This window comes from Aegilops tauschii, chromosome 7, assembly GCF_002575655.3.
Source record: "Aegilops tauschii subsp. strangulata cultivar AL8/78 chromosome 7, Aet v6.0, whole genome shotgun sequence".
In the NCBI taxonomy this organism is placed as follows: Eukaryota; Viridiplantae; Streptophyta; class Magnoliopsida; order Poales; family Poaceae; genus Aegilops; species Aegilops tauschii.
This window is the reverse complement of record NC_053041.3, coordinates 121,365,987-121,389,776: the sequence shown is the minus strand read 5'-3', so window position 1 is coordinate 121,389,776 and position 23,790 is coordinate 121,365,987. Positions and strand designations below refer to the sequence as shown.

Genomic DNA, 23,790 nt, shown 5'->3' with positions numbered 1-23,790 from the left:
CAGTACTTACCGCCGGCTCCCGACTCTACCCATTGGCGGATGCACTTTGACGGGTCCAAGATGCGCACCGGCTTGGGAGCCGGCATCGTCCTCACCTCTCCCAAAGGCGACAAGCTCAAGTACACGCTGCAGATCCACTTCGCCGCCTCCAACAACGTGGCCGAGTACGAGGCGCACGTACATGGGCTCCAGCTAGCCAAAGAGCTAGGCATATGCCGGATCCTGTGCTACGGTGACTCAGACTTAGTGGTCCAGCAATCATCTGGCGACTGGGACGCCAAGGATGCAAACATGGCAAGCTACCGATTCCTCGTCCAGCAGATGAGCGGATACTTCGAAGGGTGCGAGTTCCTTCACGTGCCAAGGGCTGACAACGACCAAGCAGATGCCCTAGCACGGATCGGCTCCACCCGACAAGCCATACCGACTGGCGTCTCCCTCCAGCGCCTCCTCAAGCCATCCATCAAGCCGTCTCCGGAGTCGGATTCCATCTTCGTACCGCCTGCGCCAGAAACAGCCGGATCCGGCTCAAGCAATCCCGCAGGCGGCACGGGGACTTCGACGACTGCCCCGGGGACTGACGTAGTCGCACCCGGCCCAGGGACCTCAGAACCCGGCCTGGGGACTGCAGCAGTCGGCCCGGGGACTACAACGACACAAGAAGCGATGGCCGACTCCAACACAACACCCAGCCCACCCACCCGAGTCATGGTGGCCACATTAACAGCAGAAGAAGTCACAGCTCCCTCATGGGCCCAGCCCATCCTCAAGTTCCTAGTCAGCAGAGAGCTGCCGGCTGACGAGATCGCAGCAAGACTAGTGCAACGACGAGCCGCAGCATACACAATAATCAACAGGGAGCTTGTGAAGCGCAGCGTCACTGGAGTCTTCCAGCGTTGCGTCGAGCCAGAAAAAGGAGTGGCAATCCTCAAAGACATCCACCAAGGCGAATGCGGCCATCACGCCGCCTCAAGATCCCTCGTGGCCAAGGCTTTCCGCCATGGGTTCTTCTGGCCGACTGCCTTGGAGGATGCTAAAGAAATAGTGAAGAGCTGCAGAGGATGTCAAGTCTTCAGTTCCAAACAACACCTGCCAGCTTCCGCCCTCAAGACCATTCCCCTCACCTGGCCCTTTGCCGTTTGGGGACTGGACATGGTGGGCCCCTTCAAGACAGCCCGCGGTGGCATGACACACCTGCTCGTTGCTGTGGACAAGTTCACAAAGTGGATTGAAGCCAAGCCAATTAAGAAGCTGAACGGGCCGACTGCCGTAACATTCATCACCGACATCACTACTCGGTACGGCGTGCCGCACAGCATCATCACCGACAACGGCACGAACTTCGCCAAAGGCGCACTGGCACGTTTCTGCGCAACACAGGGCATCCGACTGGACTTAGCGTCCGTTGCCCACCCGCAGTCAAACGGCCAGGTCGAGCGAGCAAATGGACTTATCCTCTCCGGCATCAAGCCCCGATTGGTTGTACCACTGGAGCGATCAGCCGGCTGCTGGCTCGAAGAGCTGCCGGCTGTCCTCTGGAGTCTGCGCACTACACCCAACAAGTCAACCGGCTTCACTCCATTCTTCCTTGTGTACGGTGCCGAGGCTGTCATCCCAACAGACATCGAGTTCGACTCGCCTCGGATCACCATGTACACGGAGGAGGAAGCCAAAGAAGCAAGAGAAGACGGCGTCGACCTACTGGAAGAAGGCCGGCTGTTGGCCCTCAGCCGGTCCGCCATCTACCAGCAAGGCCTGCGCCGCTACTACAACCGCAAGGTCAAGCCAAGATCCTTCCAAGAGGGCGACCTTGTGCTCCGGCTGATCCAGTGAACAGCCGGCCAGCACAAGCTCTCGGCCCCTTGGGAAGGCCCCTTCGTCGTCAGCAAGGCACTCGGCAACGACTCCTACTACTTGATCGACGCGCAAAAGCCAAGAGCACGCAAGAGAGACGACTCCGGCAAGGAGTCGGAGCGACCATGGAACGCAAACCTCCTAAGACGATTTTACAGCTGAAAAGCAGTATGTATCACGCTACCCCTTTTGTATTAAGTTAGAAACCAACAGGCCCCCCGGACAATACTCGGGGACTGCCTTTTATTTATCTATGAATGACGAGTGTCATATCCATGAATGTATTATTACATTTTGAACTCTTGTCCGGCACCGGGTCCGACTAATCGGCCCGGGGACTGGCCGCCTTGAGCTATATTCTAAGTTCTTCCCGAAGTCAGCAAAGTAGTGTGCCGGCTCCCAAGTCCTCCCTTGTTGAAAGTCGCAGCTCAAAGAACTGACTGTCCGACTAGCAAGAGGAAAGACAGAAAAGATGCCCACACGAAAAACGGCTAAGGAACAACTAACCTATATAGCAAAGAGACGGCCTCCATATACGCCTGCCGGCTGTCACAGCAGCCGGCTGGCCGGCTTCCTAAAAAACTTAGCTTAAGTCCAGCAGAGCTAAAAGTACTTCCCCCTCCCCAATCGGCCAGGCACTCCCCGGCTACAGTTTGTAGAACAACTGTTTGACTAGGGAGGCGGCAACCAAGGGAGGGCGGCAAAGGAAAAAAGCAGAAGGACAAAAAGCGAAAGTACAAGGAAAAGCCGATTGCATAACTTATATACATAAAGCCGCCTAAAGGCTGGCAACAGACTTGAGTTTCAATACACCCAGTGGGTGGAATTGTGCAGACTTAACCAAACATTGTTCCAAAGCAACAAGACAGGAAAACAAAAGAAAGAAGACTAAGGTGCGACTTGGAGGCCGAACTGATCGGTGAAGGCAGCTCGCCGGCTGAAGGAGTGGCCGCCTAGTTGGTCCCGGCTTGACCACCTCCCGCGGCAGGAGACGCACTCGCACGCGACGTAGTGCTGGAGGCGCGGTCAGGCTGGCCGGCTTCTCCACCAGCCGGCTCGGCGTCTTCACCCTCCTCCTCCTCCTCCTCGCCCTCGTCGCTGGAGTCGATCTCCTCCGCCGAGTCCTCGCCATGCGCCGGGTCCAGCCCGAACCAATCTTCCGGCTGGGCGACTCCATTGTCGTCCACCTCGGGGGCGAAGATGTTGGTGTCGGTGTAGTCGGCGATCGCCGAATGATGGCCGGCCGCGCCGGCTCCAGCTCCGTGTCGGCTTGCTGCCGCCAGGTCGACAGCTGGTCCAGGTTCAAGCCGGGATACCAGGCCTTGACGAACTCCAGCGCCCGCCTGGCGCCGGAGCGAGCCGCTGACGCCTTCCAAGCCTCGAAGCGGCCGACGGCCACCTCCAGCCAGTCGGCGGTCCGACTGGGAGTGCGTGGGACCACTTGGCCGGGCCAGAGGGCGGCCAAGACCGCCGACCCGGCACGCTGAAGCCGGCGGAGCAGCCTGTGAGCCGGCTGGATGCGAGCCTGGATCGCCAGGAGCTGCTCCTCCAGCGAACGGCCGGCGGTTGGCGAGATCTCGAAGCCGGCTTGCCTCTTCGCCTGACGACGGGCTTCGACGGCCTGGTTGGCGGCAGTGGAATAGCCGGGGAAGTACTCTGTGAGAAGAAGAAAAGGAAAGAAAAACACCAAAAACAGAAAAACAAGTCAAATGGCGGATGGCAAGAAAGGACGAAGTGGTAGATGACTTACCGTCAACGAGGTCCTCAATCTGGCCATAGCCAGAGACCAGAGTCTGCTTAACCTCCACCCAGCCGGCCGCCTCCGTCTCGAACTCGGCCTGAAGGGCGGCCTCGCGATCCTGCGCAGTTTTCAGCGTAGCCTTGTGGCCTTCCTCCTGGTCGGCCAGCTTCTTGACCAGGCGGTCGCGCTCCTGCACCAAAGCGGCAAGCTCCGCGTCCTTGGCATGAAGAGCAGTCTGGGACTCCCCCAGCTGCGCCCTCAGACTGGCGTTGGCCGCTGTAGAGATAGAAGAAAAAGAAGAACAATGAGGAATGATCAAGGAAGATCCGAGCCGACTGCTCAGCAGTCGGCCCGAATCTCGGGGACTACACCCAATGGGTGCGCTGACGCGCCCCCACATGAGAAAAAGGTCAAGTCACATACCTCGGCTTTCCGTGAGATCGGCGGTCTTCTGAGTCAACTCCCGAGCCTGGGAGTTGAAGGCGGCCGCTCGGAGATTGTGGTAGTCCTGCAAGACGGACAGAAGACCGACGTGAGAACAAAAGCAGCAAAAACAAAAATCTCCAAGAAGTTCCAAGCCGCCTACTCAGCAGCCGACTCGGAACTCGGGGACTACACCCAGTGGGTGCGCTGACGCGCCCCCATGAGAAAAATCAAGTTCAAAAAAGAGAGCAAGATGAGAATACTAACCCGGATGGCTGCCCGCGTGGCGAGGAATTCGTCGGTGAACTGCCTCAGCGCCGCGGCTTGGCTCTGCAGCCGGGTCCGGACGTCTTGCGCGGCGACGTTCACCACGGCCGACCCTCCGCCCGGCGTCCACCCCGAGGTAGCGCTGGCCGCCTCCGCGTCTCGGGCCGACGAGCTGGAGCCCACGGCCGGCTGTGGCTCCGACGCAGCCCTCTGCGGTTCAGCCGCGGCCTTCCCCGCACGCCGGCTTGGCGGAACCCGGACCGCCACCTCAGCCCCCGCGGCCGGCTCGCCCCCCGCCGACTGTGCGGGCGCAGGCTCAGGCTGGCGGCCTTGGGTCGTCCTAGTCGGAGGAGTCGGCCCCGGCGCCTCCCCCAAGATGACGACATCGTCACCGCTTCTTCCCAGCCCCGGCTGGGAACCGCTGGCTCCCCCCGGCGAGGGATCCACGTCCCCGGGCGCCATGGTGCGCAGGGGGGTGACCATCAAGGCCTCCCCTGCCGCCGCTTCGGCCTCGGCCTCTGCCTGGGCCTTGGCTGCGGCCTCGGCGAGCGCCTTCGCCGCTTCCTCCTCCCGAGCCGCCTGGGCGGCAGCTGCCCTCTGTGCCTCCGCCTCCCGCGCTTCCTGCTCCTCCCGCGCCTCCCGCGCGTTCCTTTCTGTCGCCTCCAGGAGGGCGGCGCGGGGATCTACGCGGCGGGTGGTGCTCCCAGAGCCCCCTGGCGACTCGATGACGGAGCCGGCGTCCGCCCGCTCAAGTGATAGCGGAGCCCTGACCGTTGAAAAAGAAGACGAAGACTCAAGAACCACCAAAGGAAAGAAAGAAGGACAGTACGAAGAAAGAGAGAACTTACGCCGACACCGTCTGCGGCTGCTTCACCACTTTGCGGAAGCGAGCCGCCTTCGCGGCCGCCTCTTCCCGCCTGGTGGCCGCCGCCCCACCCCTAGGCTTCTTCGTCCAGCTGCCGAACATGCCCTGGGTGGCGCGACGTTTCTGGCCTCTACCCCGAGCAGGCTGCGCGACGGAAGAGCCCGCGCCGCGTCCGGAGGCCGGCTGGCGGGGCAGGACGGTTTCGGCTTCGTCCTCGTCTGGCCAGTCCTCGAAGGTAGCGGTAAACCCGGAGCCGCCTGCTTCGCCGCCGGCTTGGCCGCCAGCCGGCTCGGCGGCGTCCTCCATATGGACCGCCCCCAGGTCGGGGTCCTCCTGATCGTGCTCGGTCCGGTCGGGGACGAAGCGGCGCTCCACGTCCGCTCCGCCGGCCGGCCGAAACAGAGGATTCTGTCAAAAAGAGCGAGCCGACTGAGTTAGAGTCGGCCCAAAGGAACTCGGCGACAAAGCCGAGGGAGAAAAAGAGAAAAAGAGAAGGGGAGCGTACCGTAGGCGGAGGATTGGCGCGGCTGTATGGTTCCTTGCCAAATTGCCAGTCATCGGAAAGCTGGCAATTGGCGAGGTAGTTCACCATGTCGGCGGCGTCAGGCCGCGGCATCTCCTTGGTACACATCCGGCTCGGATCGAGCTGGCCGCTCATCTGACAGATCAGATGAGGCCGGCTCTGGAGCGGAAGGACCCGGCGCGTGACGAACGCAGCCAGGAGGTCGGGCCCCGTCAGCCCCTCCGACTGGACCATCACCCGCAGGCGGGCGATGGCGGCGTTTCCTCCCTGCAACAGCGTTACCGCCCGGAAGGACCACTGGGGCAGCCTCCCCGCCGGCGGGCCGGCTACGTAAGCCGGCAGGTTGAGGTAGTCACCTCGGGGAGTGATGCTCCGCACGTAGAAGTATGATTTCTGCCACTTCTTCACCGATTGGATCAGCGTGATGACGGGGAAGGGGTTGTCGGCGCCGGATCTCCGCGACGCGATGAAGGCGCCGGTCTGAGCCGGCACGCCCCTCACGCGCATGCCCAGCTTCGACTGGAAGAAGTCCCCCCAGAGCTCGAGGGTGGGGAGGACGCCAAGATAGCCCTCGCACAGGGTGACGAAGGCCGACAGCAGCACCACCGCGTTGGGGGTGAGGTGGTGCGGCTGGAGTTGATAGAAGTCCAACCAGGAGCGGAAGAAAGCGCTCACTGGCAGGCCGAAGCCGCGCAGGAAGTGCGAGCGGAAGACCACCCGCTCGCCCTCCCGCGGCGCCGGCCTGACCTCCTTCTCCGGCGCGAGGCGGACCTCCACTTTGTCCGCGCTGGGCAGACGCCGGGTGTCGCGGAGAAAGTCGATGTGGTCGTTGTGAACGATGGAGCCATCCCAATCCCCGCCGAGCTGCTCTACGTGGGGAGGCATAGCGGAAGCTGGCACGGCGGCGGACGAGCGCGCCAAGGAAGAGCGCGGTGGCGAGGCGCTGTCGCAAGAACGAGCAAGGCGAGAAGACGAAGGAAGTGGGAGGAGCGTGCGAGGGTCTGCCGCCCTCCACCTCCCCCTACTTATAGGCTCGTGCGGCCGAAGAGGCCGGACGTGGGGAGGGACGTGGGATTAACTGCGCCCACTCCCCCCACGTCTCGCGTTTATTGCGCATAAGTGCGAGCCGAAACTGCCGCACGGAACGTGCGGGCGGTTTCGGGATACGAAGGATCCGCGCCTGGGCCGGGGCGCGGACGTGGCGGGCCCCCTCCCTGCGGCGATGTCCCGTCACGCGCGTGGGCTGGCAGGCTTTCCGGCCACGTGGCACGCCAACGGCCCGAGGCCGGCCCGTGGCCCGGTGCACGAGCCTGCGGGTTCCCGCCCCCCGACTCCAGAAGAATTCGACTAAAGGCGGCACGCCTGCACCAAGGCCGGCTCCTAGCTGCCGGCTTGTCACGATAGGAAGCTGATCGAGCTTCTCGAACCCCACTCCACCTCGAAGCCCAATCAGCTTCCGGGACTACTGTCGGAGGAATTGGCCACGGGTAGCCAAACCGACTACCCCTGCCTCTTCAAAAAATTTATCAGGCCTTTGGGCCTTCAAGCACTCCAAGCATTTGGGCCGCCTTCCCCGGCCGGCTACCACTAAAGCCGACTCCCGGAAGGCGACCCAGCCTCACCGACTCCAAGAAGCCGGCCAAGAAGGACGCCGACTCCTAGAAGCCGGCCAAGACCACAACCGCTCCTACATAACGACGACCTGACGGGGCATGGCCATAGTGCGGCCCACGACCCCCGAAGCCCGAGGCAGGCATGGCTACAGGAGGCCGTACGGGAGGGATGTCTCCCGTGCGGCCCGGCACTGTAGCCACGCCAGCCGCGACGTCATCCACGACCCCCTCCTGTACGGCCCAAGGACCGCGGGCCCCTTCAGCCAGAGAGAGGCGTGAAGGCGGCACGGCTTTTCCTAGTCGGCCAGGAGCATAGCCGGCCTCCAGAAGCCGGCGACTCCCTTCCTCGAAGCAGGAGCCCCATTAAGGAGACAAGACGAGGTGAGGCTACAGTGATAGCCCCCGATGCGGATCACTGTAGCCACGCTTACCCCGACAAAGCCCTCATCATCAGAGGCGCGGCTACAGTAAGCAGCCACCGACAAGACCCTAGGCGGTGGGGCCGGCCTGTCGACCGAGTAGCCGGCAGCCGGCGGGACCCACCAGCCGGCGGGACCCAGCAGCCGGCGGAGAAGCCGGCAGGCGTAGACACTGACGGCTGGGGCCAGTTCCCAGTCGGATTACCATTGTACCCCCGGGGGGTAGGACTATATAAACCCCCGGAGCACCCATGCAAAGGGTTCGCATGTTTGTCTTCAAAACATAGCACACACATACACACCATAGATAGAGAGAAGCAAGAGCTAGCTCTGTTCTTCTTCTCCCTTGATCCCAACAGCTCTAGGAGCGATTGTAGCTACCCCTTATCGATCTAGTGATCATGCGGAGACCCCGCAGAGCAGGACTAGGGGTGTTATCTCCTCGGAGAGCCCCGAACCTGGGTAAGATTCGCCGGCGTGCATGTCTTCACCTCATCCCGTTTCCAGGCACCGGCGACGTTTTATTGGCTCCCACAATGATAAGCCATCCTTTGGCATATGTCGCACCAACCACCCGACAGAACTTTCCAGCATTTGCAAAGGAGAAGGCTGTTGCTGCATTGCGTGACACAGAAATGCTTATAGCTGCTGCGTAAGAATGAGAGGTCGGGGTCGACCATGGGAGGACCTTTTCCGGACAAATTGTGGAAACGGCAACCGTGATCATTGTAGAAGAAGCCGGACATGGCCTGCGGCGACCTCTTGTGGACGTGGGAGTAGGAGCAGAGGGCGAGCCACTCTTTGGACACGCACTTGAAGCGGCACAGCGGCCTGCAGGGCACCCGTGACAGGATCTCCATGAGAGCGTCCTCCTGCCGCACATGCTTCAGTTTCTTGTTCTTCTTCTCGTTCTAAAAATGGTATAAACAAGAAATTCATTCGGTCATTCAGGTTACCAGTGCCATCTCATAGACCTATGATTGGAAGGAGGATGTGAGCAAACCTCAGATGCCATGGGAACGACGGCGAGGCCAGGCAGCAACGGCAACGGTGCCGGATGCGGAGAACAGGATGGATCTTCCTCGTCCCGGCCTCCGCGGGCGGCTGCCGGCTCCCCGTAGCCGTGCTCGCCTCCGCTACCTCCTAGCGGCATTTCCTCCTCTGGTTCGGCGCCCTCGGTAGGGGCCGTCACCGGCCGGCGGCACAGGTCGGCTCGTCGAGGGTTTGGGAAGGGGATGGGACGGGCGGCGGCGGCTGTTAGTTGTCGTCGTCGCCTGCGACCCAAGTGAAAAAGAATGGGATTGCTAGACGGGCTGGGCTGGTTACTTCGGCCCAAGTAATTAGCTTTGAGATGTTCTCGGCCTGCCCTTAAAGTGTGTTGGCTAAAAATAGTGTTTTGGTAGACAACTCGTTTGAAATAGGAGTAGCTCTCAAAAGTTGCTAAAAAAGGAGTAGCTCCCAAAACTGTAAAAAAAAATAGTATAGCTCTCAAAGGAAACGAGTTCATTGTCTAAAAAAAAGGAAACACTTTCAAAAAAAAACTCTCAAAGAAAAAAATCATTTGCAATAATAAAGGAAAATCTTATCTGCTGTCGTCAGATTTTTGGGAAGCATCAGTCACAAAACCTGCATTATCCGGCGAAGAAGAATCTGAAGCGGCAAGCGGATGCTTAAGAGCCTGTTTAGGACTGCTCTGCTCCCTAAAATTCAGCTCCGCTCTAGAAAAACACAAGCCAAACGAGATAGCTCCACGATATGCCGCTTCGAAAAAAACTAGAATCTGGGGTACAGCTCCCAGTTATTTATGAAGCTCTTCAGGGGGTACTCTAAGAAACTCTAGAAGGCTGAAGTTGGGGGGAAATTACCCACCAGTACCATCAGTAAATGGATACCCCTTCGTTTCTCCCCCTTCATCCAATCAAATAGATCCTTTCCACCAAATTATCCATTCTTGAAGCTGAAGCTAGATGGAAGGCAAACATTCTCTTTGGTAGTGCTACAACCTCTATGTGAAACTGCTCCAAAGTGAATTTGGTGGAGTGAAACTGGTTTGGTGAAGCGGAGCAGTCCCAAACATGCTCTTAGTCTCAGAATATCTTGCTCAGTCAACACGGTGGCTGAAGGTGTTGGAGTAGAAGAACGAGTCCTTGGAGATGATGTCCGCGCCTTACGCATGTGTCGCTTGTTAAGGAAGCACTGAGACTCAGGATGACCATGCCATAATGAGGATGAGAGCGACCTTGACTGCCAGTGGTGTTGGAAATATGCCCTAGAGGCAATAATAAATGGTTATTATTATATTTCTTTGTTCATGGTAATTGTCTATTGTTCATGCTATAATTGTATTGTCCGGAAATCGTAATACATGTGTGAATACATAGACCACAAAGTGTCCCTAGTAAGCCTCTAGTTGACTAGCTCGTTGATCAACAGATAGTCACGGTTTCCTGACTATGGACATTGGATGTCATTGATAATGAGATCACATCATTAGGAGAATGATGTGATGGACAAGACCCAATCCTAAGCATAGCATAAAAGATCGTGTAGTTTCGTTTGCTAGAGCTTTTCCAATGTCAAGTATCTTTTCCTTAGACCATGAGATCGTGCAACTCCCGGATACCGTAGGAGTGCTTTGGGTGTGCCAAACGTCACAACGTAACTGGGTGACTATAAAGGTGCACTACGGGTATCTCCGAAAGTGTCTGTTGGGTTGGCACGGATCGAGACTGGGATTTGTCACTCCATGTGACGGAGAGGTATCTCTGGGCCCACTCGGTAATGCATCATCATAATGAGCTCAATGTGACTAAGGCGTTAGTCACGGGATCATGCATTGCGGTACGAGTAAAGAGACTTGCCGGTAACGAGATTGAACAAGGTATTGGGATACCGACGATCGAATCTCGGGCAAGTAACATACCGATTGACAAAGGGAATTGCATACGGATTGATTGAATCCTCGACACCGTGGTTCATCCGATGAGATCATCGTGGAACATGTGGGAGCCAACATGGGTATCCAGATCCCGCTGTTGGTTATTGACCTGAGAGGCGTCTCGGTCATGTCTGCATGTCTCCCGAACCCGTAGGGTCTACACACTTAAGGTCCGGTGACGCTAGGGTTGTAGAGATATATGTATGCGGAAACCCGAAAGTTGTTCGGAGTCCCGGATGAGATCCCGGACGTCACGAGAGGTTCCGGAATGGTCCGGAGGTGAAGAATTATATATAGGAAGTCAAGTTTCGGCCACCGGGAAAGTTTCGGGGGTTACCGGTATTGTACCGGGACCACCGGAAGGGTCCCGGGGGTCCTCCGGGTGGGGCCACCTGTCCCGGAGGGCCCCGTGGGCTGAAAGTGGAAGGGAACCGGCCCTTAGTGGGCTGGGGCGCCCCCCTTGGGCCTCCCCCCATGCGCCTAGGGTTGGGAACCCTAGGGGGAGCTTCCCCCTTGCCTTGGGGGGCAAGGCAACCCCTTCCCCCCTTGGCCGCCGCCCCCCCTTGGAGTTCCCATCTCCCAGGGCTGGCGCACCCCCCCAGGGGCCTATATAAAGGGGGGGAGGGAGGGCAGCAACCTACAGCCTTGGGCGCCTCCCTCCTCCCCTGCAACATCTCTCTCTCTCTCTCGCAGAAGCTCGGCGAAGCCCTGCCGGAGACCTGCTACATCCACCACCACGCCGTCGTGCTGCTGGATCTCCATCAACCTCTCCTTCCCCCTTGCTGGATCAAGAAGGAGGAGACGTCGCTGCACCGTACGTGTGTTGAACGCGGAGGTGCCGTCCGTTCGGCACTCGGTCATCGGTGATTTGGATCACGGCGAGTACGACTCCGTCATCCACGTTCATTGGAACGCTTCTGCTCGCGATCTACAAGGGTATGTAGATGCACTCCTTTCCCCTCGTTGCTAGTAGACTCCATAGATGCATCTTGGTGAGCGTAGGAAAATTTTAAATTATGCTACGATTCCCAACAGTGGCATCATGAGCCAGGTCTATGTGTAGTTACTATGCACGAGTATAACACAATGCAGTTGTGGGCGTTGAGTTTGCCAATTCTTCTTGCCGCTACTAGTCGTTTCTTGTTTCGGCGGCATTGTAGGATGAAGCGGCCCGGACCGACCTTACACGTACGCTTACGTGAGACAGGTTCCACCGACTGACATGCACTAGTTGCATAAGGTGGCTAGCGGGTGTCTGTCTCTCCTACTTTAGTCGGAACGGATTCGATGAAAAGGGTCCTTATGAAGGGTAAATAGAAATTGGCAAATCACGTTGTGGTCATACGTAGGTAAGAAAACGTTCTTGCTAGAAACCTACAAACCACGTAAAAACTTGCAACAACAATTAGAGGACGTCTAACTTGTTTTTGCAGCAAGTGCTATGTGATGTGATATGGCCAGAAGATGTGATGAATGATATATGTGATGTATGAGATTGATCATATTCTTGTAATAGGAATCACGACTTGCATGTCGATGAGTATGACAACCGGCAGGAGCCATAGGAGTTGTCTTTATTATTTTGCATGACCTGCGTGTCATTGAATAACGCCATGTAATTTACTTTACTTTGTTGCTAAACGCGTTAGCCATACAAGTAGAAGTAATCGTTGGCGTGACGACTTCATGAAGACACAATGGAGATCATGATGATGGAGATCATGGTGTCATGCCGGTGACGAAGATGATCATGGTGCCCCGAAGATGGAGATCAAAGGAGCATGATGATATTGGCCATATCATGTCACTATTTGATTGCATGTGATGTTTATCATGTTTTTGCATCTTATTTGCTTAGAACGACGGTAGTAAGTAAGATGATCCCTTATAATAATTTCAAGAAAGTGTTCACCCTAACTGTGCACCGTTGCGAAGGTTCGTTGTTTCGAAGCACCACGTGATGATCGGGTGTGATAGATTCTAACGTTCGAATACAACGGGTGTTGACGAGCCTAGCATGTACAGACATGGCCTCGGAACACACGCAATACACTTAGGTTGACTTGACGAGCCTAGCATGTACAGACATGGCCTCGGAACACGGAGGACTGAAAGGTCGAGCATGAGTCGTATAGAAGATACGATCAACATGGAGATGTTCACCGATCTTGACTAGTCCATCTCACGTGATGATCGGACACGGCCTAGTTGAATTCGGATCATGTTTCACTTAGATGACTAGAGGGATGTCTATCTGAGTGGGAGTTCATTAAATAATTTGATTATATGAACTTAGTTATCATGAACTTAGTCTAAAATCTTTACACTATGTATTGTAGATCAAATGGCCCACGTTGTCCTCAATTTCAACGCGTTCCTAGAGAAAACCAAGCTGAAAGATGATGGCAGCAACTATACAGACTGGGTCCGGAACCTGAGGATCATCCTCATAGCAGCCAAGAAAGATTATGTCTTAGAAGCACCGCTAGGTGAAGCACCAATCCCTAAGAACCAAGACGTTATGAACGCTTGGCAGCAGCGTGCTGATGATTACTCCCTCGTTCAGTGCGGCATGCTTTACAGCTTAGAACCGGGTCTCCAAAAGCGTTTTGAGAAACATGGAGCATATGAGATGTTCGAGGAGCTGAAACTGGTTTTTCAAGCTCATGCCCGGGTCGAGAGATATGATGTCTCCGACAAGTTCTTCAGCTGTAAAATGGAGGAGAACAGTTCTGTTAGTGAGCACATACTCAGAATGTCTGGGTTGCACAACCGCTTGTCTCAGCTGGGAGTTAATCTCCTGGATGACGCGGTCATTGACAGAATCCTCCAGTCGCTTCCACCAAGCTACAAGAGCTTTGTGATGAACTACAATATGCAGGGGATGGAAAAGACCATTCCCGAGGTATATTCAATGCTGAAATCAGCTGAGGTAGAGATCAGAAAAGAACATCAAGTGTTGATGGTGAATAAAACCACTAAGTTCAAGAAGGGCAAGGGTAAGAAGAACTTCAAGAAGGACGGCAAGGGAGTTGCCGCGCCCGGTAAGCCAGTTGCCGAGAAGAAGTCAAAGAATGGACCCAAGCCCGAGACTGAGTGCTTTTATTGCAAGGGAAGTGGTCACTGGAAGCGGAACTGCCCCAAATATTTAGCGGACAAGAAGAAGGCCGGCAACACCCAAGGTATATGTGATATACAAGTAATTGATGTGTACCTTACCAGTACTCGTAGTAGCTCCTGGGTATTTGATACCGGTGCGGTTGCTCATATTTGTAACTCAAAGCAGGAAATACGGAATAAACGGAGACTGGCAAAGGACGAGGTGACGATGCGCGTCGGGAATGGTTCCAAGGTCGATGTGATCGCCGTTGGCACGCTACCTCTGCATCTACCCACGGGATTAGTTTTAAACCTCAATAATTGTTATTTAGTGCCAGCTTTGAGCATGAACATTGTATCTGGATCTCGTTTAATTCGAGATGGCTACTCATTTAAATCTGAGAATAATGGTTGTTCTATTTATTTGAGAGATATGTTTTATGGTCATGCCCCGTTGGTCAATGGTTTATTTTTGATGAATCTCGAACGTGATGTTACACATGTTCATAGTGTGAATACCAAAAGATGTAAAGTTGATAACGATAGTCCCACATACTTGTGGCACTGCCGCCTTGGTCACATTGGTGTCAAGCGCATGAAGAAGCTCCATGCAGATGGACTTTTGGAGTCTCTTGATTACGAATCATTTGACACGTGCGAACCATGCCTCATGGGTAAGATGACCAAGACTCCGTTCTCCGGAACAATGGAGCGAGCAACCAACTTATTGGAAATCATACATACCGATGTGTGCGGTCCAATGAGTGTTGAGGCTCGCGGAGGATATCGTTATGTTCTCACTCTCACTGATGATTTAAGTAGATATGGGTATGTCTACCTAATGAAACACAAGTCTGAAACCTTTGAAAAGTTCAAGGAATTTCAGAGTGAAGTCGAGAATCAACGTGACAGGAAAATAAAATTCTTACGATCAGATCGTGGTGGAGAATATTTAAGTCACGAATTTGGTACACACTTAAGGAAATGTGGAATAGTTTCACAACTCACGCCGCCTGGAACACCTCAGAGAAATGGTGTGTCCGAATGTCGTAATCGCACTCTATTGGATATGGTGCGATCTATGATGTCTCTTACCGATTTACCGCTCTCATTTTGGGGTTATGCTTTAGAGACTGCCGCATTCACTTTAAATAGGGCACCGTCTAAATCCGTTGAGACGACACCGTATGAATTATGGTTTGGGAAGAAACCTAAGCTGTCGTTTCTAAAAGTTTGGGGATGCGATGCTTATGTCAAGAAACTTCAACCTGAAAAGCTCGAACCCAAATCGGAAAAATGCGTCTTCATAGGATACCCTAAGGAAACTATTGGGTATACCTTCTACCTCAGATCCGAAGGCAAGATCTTCGTTGCCAAGAATGGGTCCTTTCTGGAGAAGGAGTTTCTCTCGAAAGAATTGAGTGGGAGGAAAGTGGAACTTGATGAGGTGATAGTCACCCCTTCCGAACCGGAAAGTAGCGCAGCGCGGGAAAATGTTCCTGTGGTGCCTACACCGACTGGGGAGGAAGTTAATGATGATGATCATGAAGCTTCAGATCAAGTTACTGAACTTCGTAGGTCCACAAGGACACGTTCCGCACCAGAGTGGTACGGCAACCCTGTCCTGGAAATCATGTTGTTAGACAACGGTGAACCTTCGAACTATGAAGAAGCGATGGCGGGCCCGGATTCCGACAAATGGCTAGAAGCCATGAAATCCGAGATAGAATCCATGTATGAAAACAAAGTATGGACTTTGACTGACTTGCCCGATGAGCGGCGAGCCATAGAAAACAAATGGATCTTTAAGAAGAAGACGGACGCGGATGGTAATGTGACCATCTACAAAGCTCGACTTGTCGCTAAGGGTTAACGACCAAGGGGTTGACTACGATGAGACTTTCTCACCCGTAGCGAAGCTGAAGTCCGTCCGAATCATGTTAGCAATTGCCGCATACTATGATTATGAGATATGGCAGATGGACATCAAAACGGCATTCCTTAATGGCTTCCTTAAGGAAGAGTTGTATATGATGCAGCCGGAAGGTTTTGTCGATCCTAAGAATGCTAACAAAGTGTGCAAGCTCCAGCGCTCAATCTATGGGCTGGTGCAAGCATCTCGGAGTTGGAACATTCGCTTTGATGAGATGATCAAAGCGTTTGGGTTTACACAGACTTATGGAGAAGCCTGTGTTTACAAGAAAGTGAGTGGGAGCTCTGTAGCATTTCTCATATTATATGTGGATGACATACTATTGATGGGAAATGATATAGAATTCTTGGAAAGTATAAAGGCCTGTTTGAATAAGTGTTTTTCAATGAAGGACCTTGGAGAAGCTGCTTATATATTAGGCATCAAGATCTATAGAGATAGATCAAGACGCCTCATTGGTCTTTCACAGAGTACATACCTTGACAAGATATTGAAGAAGTTCAGTATGGATCAGTCCAAGAAGGGGTTCTTGCCTGTATTGCAAGGTGTGCAATTGAGCACGGCTCAATGCCCGACCACGGCAGAAGATATAGAAGAGATGAGTGTCATCCCCTATGCCTCGGCCATAGGGTCTATTATGTATGCCATGCTGTGTACCAGACCTGATGTAAACCTTGCCGTAAGTTTGGTAGGAAGGTACCAAAGTAATCCCGGCAAGGAACACTGGACAGCGGTCAAGAATATCCTGAAGTACCTGAAGAGGACTAAGGATATGTTTCTCGTTTATGGAGGTGACGAAGAGCTCGTCGTAAAGGGTTACGTCGACGCTAGCTTCGACACAGATCTGGATGACTCGAAGTCACAGACCGGATACGTGTATATTTTGAATGGAGGAGCAGTAAGCTGGTGCAGTTGCAAGCAAAGCGTCGTGGCGGGATCTACATGTGAAGCGGAGTACATGGCAGCCTCGGAGGCAGCACAGGAAGCAGTCTGGATGAAGGAGTTCATTACCGACCTAGGGGTGATTCCCAATGCGTCGGGCCCGATGACTCTCTTCTGTGACAACACTGGAGCTATTGCCCTTGTGAAGGAGCCCAGGTTTCACAGGAAGACCAGGCATATCAAGCGTCGCTTCAACTCCATTCGTGAAAGTGTTCGAAATGGAGACATAGATATTTGTAAAGTACACACGGACCTGAATGTAGCAGATCCGTTGACTAAACCTCTCCCTAGGGCAAAACATGATCAACACCAGGACGCAATGGGTGTTCGATTCATCACAATGTAACTAGATTATTGACTCTAGTGCAAGTGGGAGACTGTTTGGAAATATGCCCTAGAGGCAATAATAAATGGTTATTATTATATTTCTTTGTTCATGGTAATTGTCTATTGTTCATGCTATAATTGTATTGTCCGGAAATCGTAATACATGTGTGAATACATAGACCACAAAGTGTCCCTAGTAAGCCTCTAGTTGACTAGCTCATTGATCAACAGATAGTCACGGTTTCTTGACTATGGACATTGGATGTCATTGATAATGAGATCACATCGTTAGGAGAAAGACCCAATCCTAAGCATAGCATAAAAGATCGTGTAGTTTCGTTTGCTAGAGCTTTTCCAATGTCAAGTATCTTTTCCTTAGACCATGAGATCGTGCAACTCCCGGATACCGTAGGAGTGCTTTGGGTGTGCCAAACGTCACAACGTAACTGGGTGACTATAAAGGTGCACTACGGGTATCTCCGAAAGTGTCTGTTGGGTTGGCACGGATCGAGACTGGGATTTGTCACTCCGTGTGACGGAGAGGTTTCTCTGGGCCCACTCGGTAATGCATCATCATAATGAGCTCAATGTGACTAAGGCGTTAGTCACGGGATCATGCATTGCGGTACGAGTAAAGAGACTTGCCGGTAACGAGATTGAACAAGGTATTGGGATACCGACGATCGAATCTCGGGCAAGTAACATACCGATTGACAAAGGGAATTGCATACGGATTGATTGAATCCTCGACACCGTGGTTCATCCGATGAGATCATCGTGGAACATGTGGGAGCCAACATGGGTATCCAGATCCCCCTGTTGGTTATTGACCGGAGAGGCGTCTCGGTCATGTCTGCATGTCTCCCGAACCCGTAGGGTCTACACACTTAAGGTCCGGTGACGCTAGGGTTGTAGAGATATATGTATGCGGAAACCCGAAAGTTGTTCGGAGTCCCGGATGAGATCCCGGACGTCACGAGAGGTTCCGAAATGGTCCGGAGGTGAAGAATTATATATAGGAAGTCAAGTTTCGGCCACCGGGAAAGTTTCGGGGGTTACCGGTATTGTACCGGGACCACCGGAAGGGTCCCGGGGGTCCACCGGGTGGGGCCACCTGTCCCGGAGGGCCCCGTGGGCTGAAAGTGGAAGGGAACCGGCCCTTAGTGGGCTGGGGCGCCCCCCTTGGGCCTCCCCCCATGCGCCTAGGGTTGGGAACCCTAGGGGGAGCTTCCCCCTTGCCTTGGGGGGCAAGGCAACCCCTTCCCCCCTTGGCCGCCGCCCCCCCTGGAGATCCCATCTCCCAGGGCTGGCGCACCCCCAGGGGCCTATATAAAGGGGGGGAGGGAGGGCAGCAACCTACAGCCTTGGGCGCCTCCCTCCTCCCCTGCAACATCTCTCTCTCTCTCTCTCGCAGAAGCTCGGCGAAGCCCTGCCGGAGACCCGCTACATCCACCACCACGCCGTCGTGCTGCTGGATCTCCATCAACCTCTCCTTCCCCCTTGCTGGATCAAGAAGGAGGAGACGTCGCTGCACCGTACGTGTGTTGAACGCGGAGGTGCCGTCCGTTCGGCACTCGGTCATCGGTGATTTGGATCACGGCGAGTACGACTCCGTCATCCACGTTCATTGGAACGCTTCCGCTCGCGATCTACAAGGGTATGTAGATGCACTCCTTTCCCCTCGTTGCTAGTAGACTCCATAGATGCATCTTGATGAGCGTAGGAAAATTTTAAATTATGCTACGATTCCCAACAAGTGGGAGTGCGCAAGAGCAGCAGAGCACTGCAACGGGAAAAGTTGAAGTCGGTGCAGCACACGACGTAGCAGGAGCTCGAGCAGTGAACATAGAGGGAACCTCAAGTAAATCAAGGCCGCGTAAGCGAGTCTCCTTAGCAATCCCACAAAGCGCATCCATGAGGGAATACGACCACACGCAATGAGCGCGCCAGGTCTCAAATTTCTTACGAAGCCGAGACAGGAACTCGTAGACACGATGAAACTCCAAAATCAACACAACAACCTGACAAGACTGGCAAGTGTGACAACCAGTAGTGCAGAGAGAATCAACTTGACGCCGAATAGCAAAGTATGTGCATAGAAATCATCAACACTAGAGTCGCCCTGGCATGCTCATGGCGGATCACAGACATGTATAAGGCATCACCAGAGGGCTGATAGCGCTGACAAAGACGGGTCCACATCTCAAATACGATAGGAAGGCCTAGGAACTCAAAGAAAGACTGAAACAGAACACTACAAGTGTGAACAGCAACAACAACACGAGCATCATCATCAAGCCAATGAGTGTAAACAGACGAAGCCTCATGATAAGTGCGAAGAGCCTCCTCATATGCTAGAACCGGCTCATCATAAGCACGAACGACAGTCTCATCAGAAGCTTAGCTGCATCCTTCGCAACCTGATTAGCATCGACGGCAAGAACCAGTGGCATCGGCGGAGTAGGAGCCACAAGAGGAATTGGACGCGGCGGACAGGGTATCTTGCCAGAAAGAACACCCCAGAGACGAATGCTGCGCATATGGTTTCGGTGGTTACGCTCGCCGGAAAACTACGCTGGAGGGAGAGCGATTTGAAGCTGGAGAAGGTGAAATGCGGCAGAGGAGGATAAGAGAAAAGGAGGACGGGAACCTGAAACACGATTAGGCGCCGGTATATATCGCGAATTCGCGGGCGGTTTACGGGTCTCTTTTAAACGTTTTACGGGCCGGGCCGTTTTTAGCGGACCTGGTCGAACTGTTTTTTTTTTTTTAGTGTCCAGTTAATCCGCCTGAAAATCGCGGCCCGGCGAGTTGCTCTAACCACCGTTCGAGAGTCCCATCTTCAAGCGACAAAAAAAAGGAGAGAGAAAAACTCGAGAGTCCACCGTTCGTTGCCGCTTGCCGACAGCGTAGCGTCCACCTTCCGCCTCCACTCCGCTGCGTAAAATCCGGCCGTCTCGATGGCTCTCCGGCGCATCGCCGGCGCGTCCACGTCGTCCTCCTTCTTCAAGTCCTTCACCACTGTTCTCCCACAGGCAGCAGAGCCCGCGCCCGCCTCCCCGTCCTACCTCGCCCACCACCTGCTCGACGAATTCTCCCGCCCGCGCGCCTCCCGCGACGGGGAGCGCCTCCGCCGCCTCGCGGCCCACCTCACCGCTCCCGCCGTGGAATCCGTCATCGCGCGGCTCCCGTCCTGGCGCCACGCGCTCGACTTCTTCCGCTGGGCCGACGAGCAGCCGGGCTTCCGCCACTCCTGCTACTCGTTCAACGCCATGGCCTCGCTCCTGCGGCGCCGCCAGCCCGCCCACCTCGACCGCCTTGCCGCCGACGCGCTCGCCGCGGGCTGCCCCATGACGCCCGGCGCGCTGGGGTTCCTCCTCCGCTGCCTCGGCGACGCCGGGCTTCCTGACACCGCCGCTCGCGTCTTTGACAGCGCGAGGGCGCGCCTTAGCTGCACTCCCAACTCGTACACCTTCAACTGCCTTCTTGACGCGCTGGCTAAGGCCGGCCGCGCGGACGACGCGGAGGCAAGGCTCCAGGAGATGCTGGTGAAATGCGGGGATGGAAGTGTCGACAAGTACACCCTCACCTCGCTCCTGCAGTGCTACTCCAATGCAGGCCGTCCAGATGACGCCAATGACGTGTTCCAAAGGATGAGCCAGCATGGGTGGGTGGACGAGCATGTGCTGACGATGCTGGCGGTGGCGTTCAGCAAATGGGGGAAGGTGGACGGGGCGGTTGAGCTCGTGGGGAGGATGGAAGTGTTGGGGATGAGGCCGAGTGAGAAGACACTTAGCGTGCTAGTCCATGGGTTTGCAAAACAGCGCAGGATCGACAAAGCCATTGAGATGTTTGACAAGATGGCCACTTATGGTTATGTTGCTGATTTGCCAATGTACGGCGTGTTAATTGAGGGTCTCTGCAGGCAGAAGAAAATAGGAAAGGCGGTGAAAATATTTGAGGTAATGAAGAGCAGCGAGGTTGTTCCTGATGTCCGCTTACTCAAGAATATGATTGAGGCTTTCATTCATGAAGGAGATTTTGCCATTGTTGGCCCGTTTATCAATGAAAATGCTGGGAAGTTAAAACCTAGTGATGTTACTGCACTGTACAATGTGGTTCTACAAGGGCTTGTTAACCACGGGCAGGTAGAAGTAGCTTATCAGTTGCTCACCTCAAGGGTACGTGGTGTTCAGGGGATTAGTGATGGTTTGACTGTTGGTGCACATGTGTTCGATACCATGCAGGATGTGAAGCCAAACTCTGATTCCTTCAACATTGTTGTGTGCGGCCTTTGTAAGGTTAAGAAGCTGGATGATGCCTTAGCTCTCGTAAAGGATATGGTTGGCTTTGGCAGCAAGGGAAAGCTATTGATGTTTAATGATTTGATCTATGAGTTGTGCAATGCAGATAGGTTAGATGAAGGATACAAATTGTTTAACCAAATGAAGGATCTTGGTGTGATTCCCACGGAGTTCACATATAATTCATTATTTTATGGCATTTGCAGGAGAAAAGATCCAAATGGTGCTTCTGATTTACTGAGGGAGATGTGCACCAATGGACATAGACCATGGATAAAGAATTGCACAGAAATGGTGCAACAGCTTTGCTTTAGTGGCAGGATAACAGAAGCTCTTGGCTTTCTAGAAGAAATGCTCAAAATGGGTTTTCTTCCTGATATCGTGACATACTCCGCAGCCATGAATGGACTGTGTAAAACCGGTGAGGTGGACAATGCGTTAGGACTCTTCCGTGACATTTCTGCCAAATCTTATCTTCCTGATGTGGTAGCACATAATATCTTGATAAATGGGTTCCGTCTATCAGGTAAATTAAATGAGGCGCAAGAAATTATGGAAGAGATGTTGGAGAAGGGTCTGTTTCCGTCTGTTGTTACCTACAACCTTATGATCGATGTTTGGTGCAAGTCTGGCAATATTGAAAAAGCGGTTGATTGCTTAAATAAAATGGTTGATGAAGAAAAGTCGCCAACAGTAGTTACATATACAAGCTTGATAGATGGACTCTGCGGTGCTGGAAGACCTGACGAAGCCATTGTTTTGTGGCACAAAATGAGTGATAAAAGTTGTGCTCCAAATAAGATAGCTTATACTGCTTTTGTAAATGGATTGTGCAAGTGTGGTCGAGTAGAGACTGCTCTGACCTACTATGAGGAGATGATGACGAAAGGTTTTGTGTTAGATACCTTTTCCTGCTTATATTTTATAAATGCTTTGATATCAAATGGGAATACAACTAAAGGATGTGAACTTCTGAAAGAGGTTCTTCAAAGGGACATGACACAGGGTGATGATTTGAAAATGGTAGGATTGATAAATAAAGCAGTTGAAGTGTTGTCTAAAGATGGAAGAACTTCTCCAGAGATAAGTATACTTGTAGAGAAAGGTTTAATTTCAAGGGCTCAAACTATGGGCAAGAAAGATGGAAACTGACATTTGTTGCTGGCATGAGTTTTGGATGATTTCCTCAAGTCCTTGTCTCTAACCAGGAAGCCCTTTCCTGCTGCTAGCAGATTGTTCCTACTGTGTGCAACTACTTTCTCAAGGTATCTTTGATCTGGAAAACGCTTCTCAGTGGTTACTTCCCTCTTTGTAGTACAATAATATTTCTCTTGTCAAATTACGACATGATGTTTATCATCTATTGTAGGTCCTGTATGTTAATTGTTGGCAGCTTGGGGCTTAAGATCAATGGAACTAAATTTGTGGAGTTCTCAATAGGTGTTCCTCATGGTTGCTTCTGAATTGGATGAACACCTTCTGGTTTAAATATCCTTTATAGGCCCCAGTCGTATCCAAGACTTCAAGTGTTGATTCAAATACCGTATGTAATTGTAGAACTAAATGTGATATGGTGTATGTGAAGGCTGCCGAATTTGCTAAGAGAAATATGGAAGGTAATCCTGCATTCAATTACAGCAATTCCTTTTCTGTACTATCCAATATGGAGATTATGTTTAGAGCATCGATGATGGGTGTTGATATACCCCTGGATAATTTTGATTTTATTGATGTTCTTAAGGAATTGGAATTATCCAGGGAACAAATTAGTAAGAAAAATGAACTGTTTAGATATTCATGACTCGAATGGAAATGTCGCCCCCCTGTGCCCTGTGGCTAGCTGTGTTTGGCAACAAAATATTGTAAAAACCGAAGTATTGAAAAACTACAGTATTTTAGCATGTGGTTATAGGATACCACGGTTTTTACATATCAACATATTTTGAAGTATCAATAATACAGAGGACTTGTTTGACTAGCATGGTGCGCATCGATGTAAGAAATGCTGGCTAGCTGTTAGCTGTAGCAAACACGCGTGTTTTTTAAGCCAGCCGCCATTGCGTGCAAACAGTAGTTGACTAGTTCACCAACGGAGTCGCTACTTCTGCGTCCAGCTTACCATGCCGATTTTTAATCGTGTACTGGACTAGGAACCAGCCTAACTCTTGGATGTTTCGTTGAGTCAAATCACAGTGAGTTAACTCTTTGATGTTTCGTTGAGTCAAATCACTGTGAAGATCCTAACAGATAGCCAAATCACCGAGCTGAAGATCCTAATAAATTGGGCGCCATCAGAACCGGTTAAGTAAGAACAACGACCTTGAGCCGTGCGTGGATTCGTCTTTTTCGGTTGCTCAGTTTAAAAAAAAAGAGGTCAGTCCCTCTTTTTTTTAGACAGAGAAAATACCATGGTATTAGAGATACTGTGGTATTAATATTGCAGTTTTTTAGGTAACCAAACAACTCACAGTAATTAAACTGTGGTAACTAGAAAAACTGCAGTATTCCTAAAATACTTAGAAAATACTTTGTTATCAAACGG

General features: G+C 52.9%; 1 protein-coding gene across 2 annotated transcripts; it reads left to right on the top strand.

Moving 5' to 3' along the window:
• Window positions 1-19,768: 19,768 nt before the first annotated feature.
• LOC109771251 (putative pentatricopeptide repeat-containing protein At5g08310, mitochondrial) lies at window positions 19,769-22,898 on the top strand. Of its 2 annotated transcripts, XM_073503426.1 has the most exons (3): window positions 19,769-21,358; window positions 21,455-22,513; window positions 22,618-22,850. In XM_073503426.1, the coding sequence occupies exons 1-2, from the start codon at window positions 19,905-19,907 to the stop codon at window positions 22,398-22,400; spliced, it is 2,400 nt and encodes a 799-aa protein (XP_073359527.1). In that variant the 5' UTR covers window positions 19,769-19,904; the 3' UTR covers window positions 22,401-22,513; window positions 22,618-22,850. The 2 variants fall into 2 exon arrangements, with proteins under 2 accessions (XP_073359527.1, XP_020185538.1); XM_020329949.4 differs by having other exon boundaries at window positions 19,769-22,513; window positions 22,618-22,898.
• The last annotated feature ends 892 nt before the right edge of the window (window positions 22,899-23,790 follow it).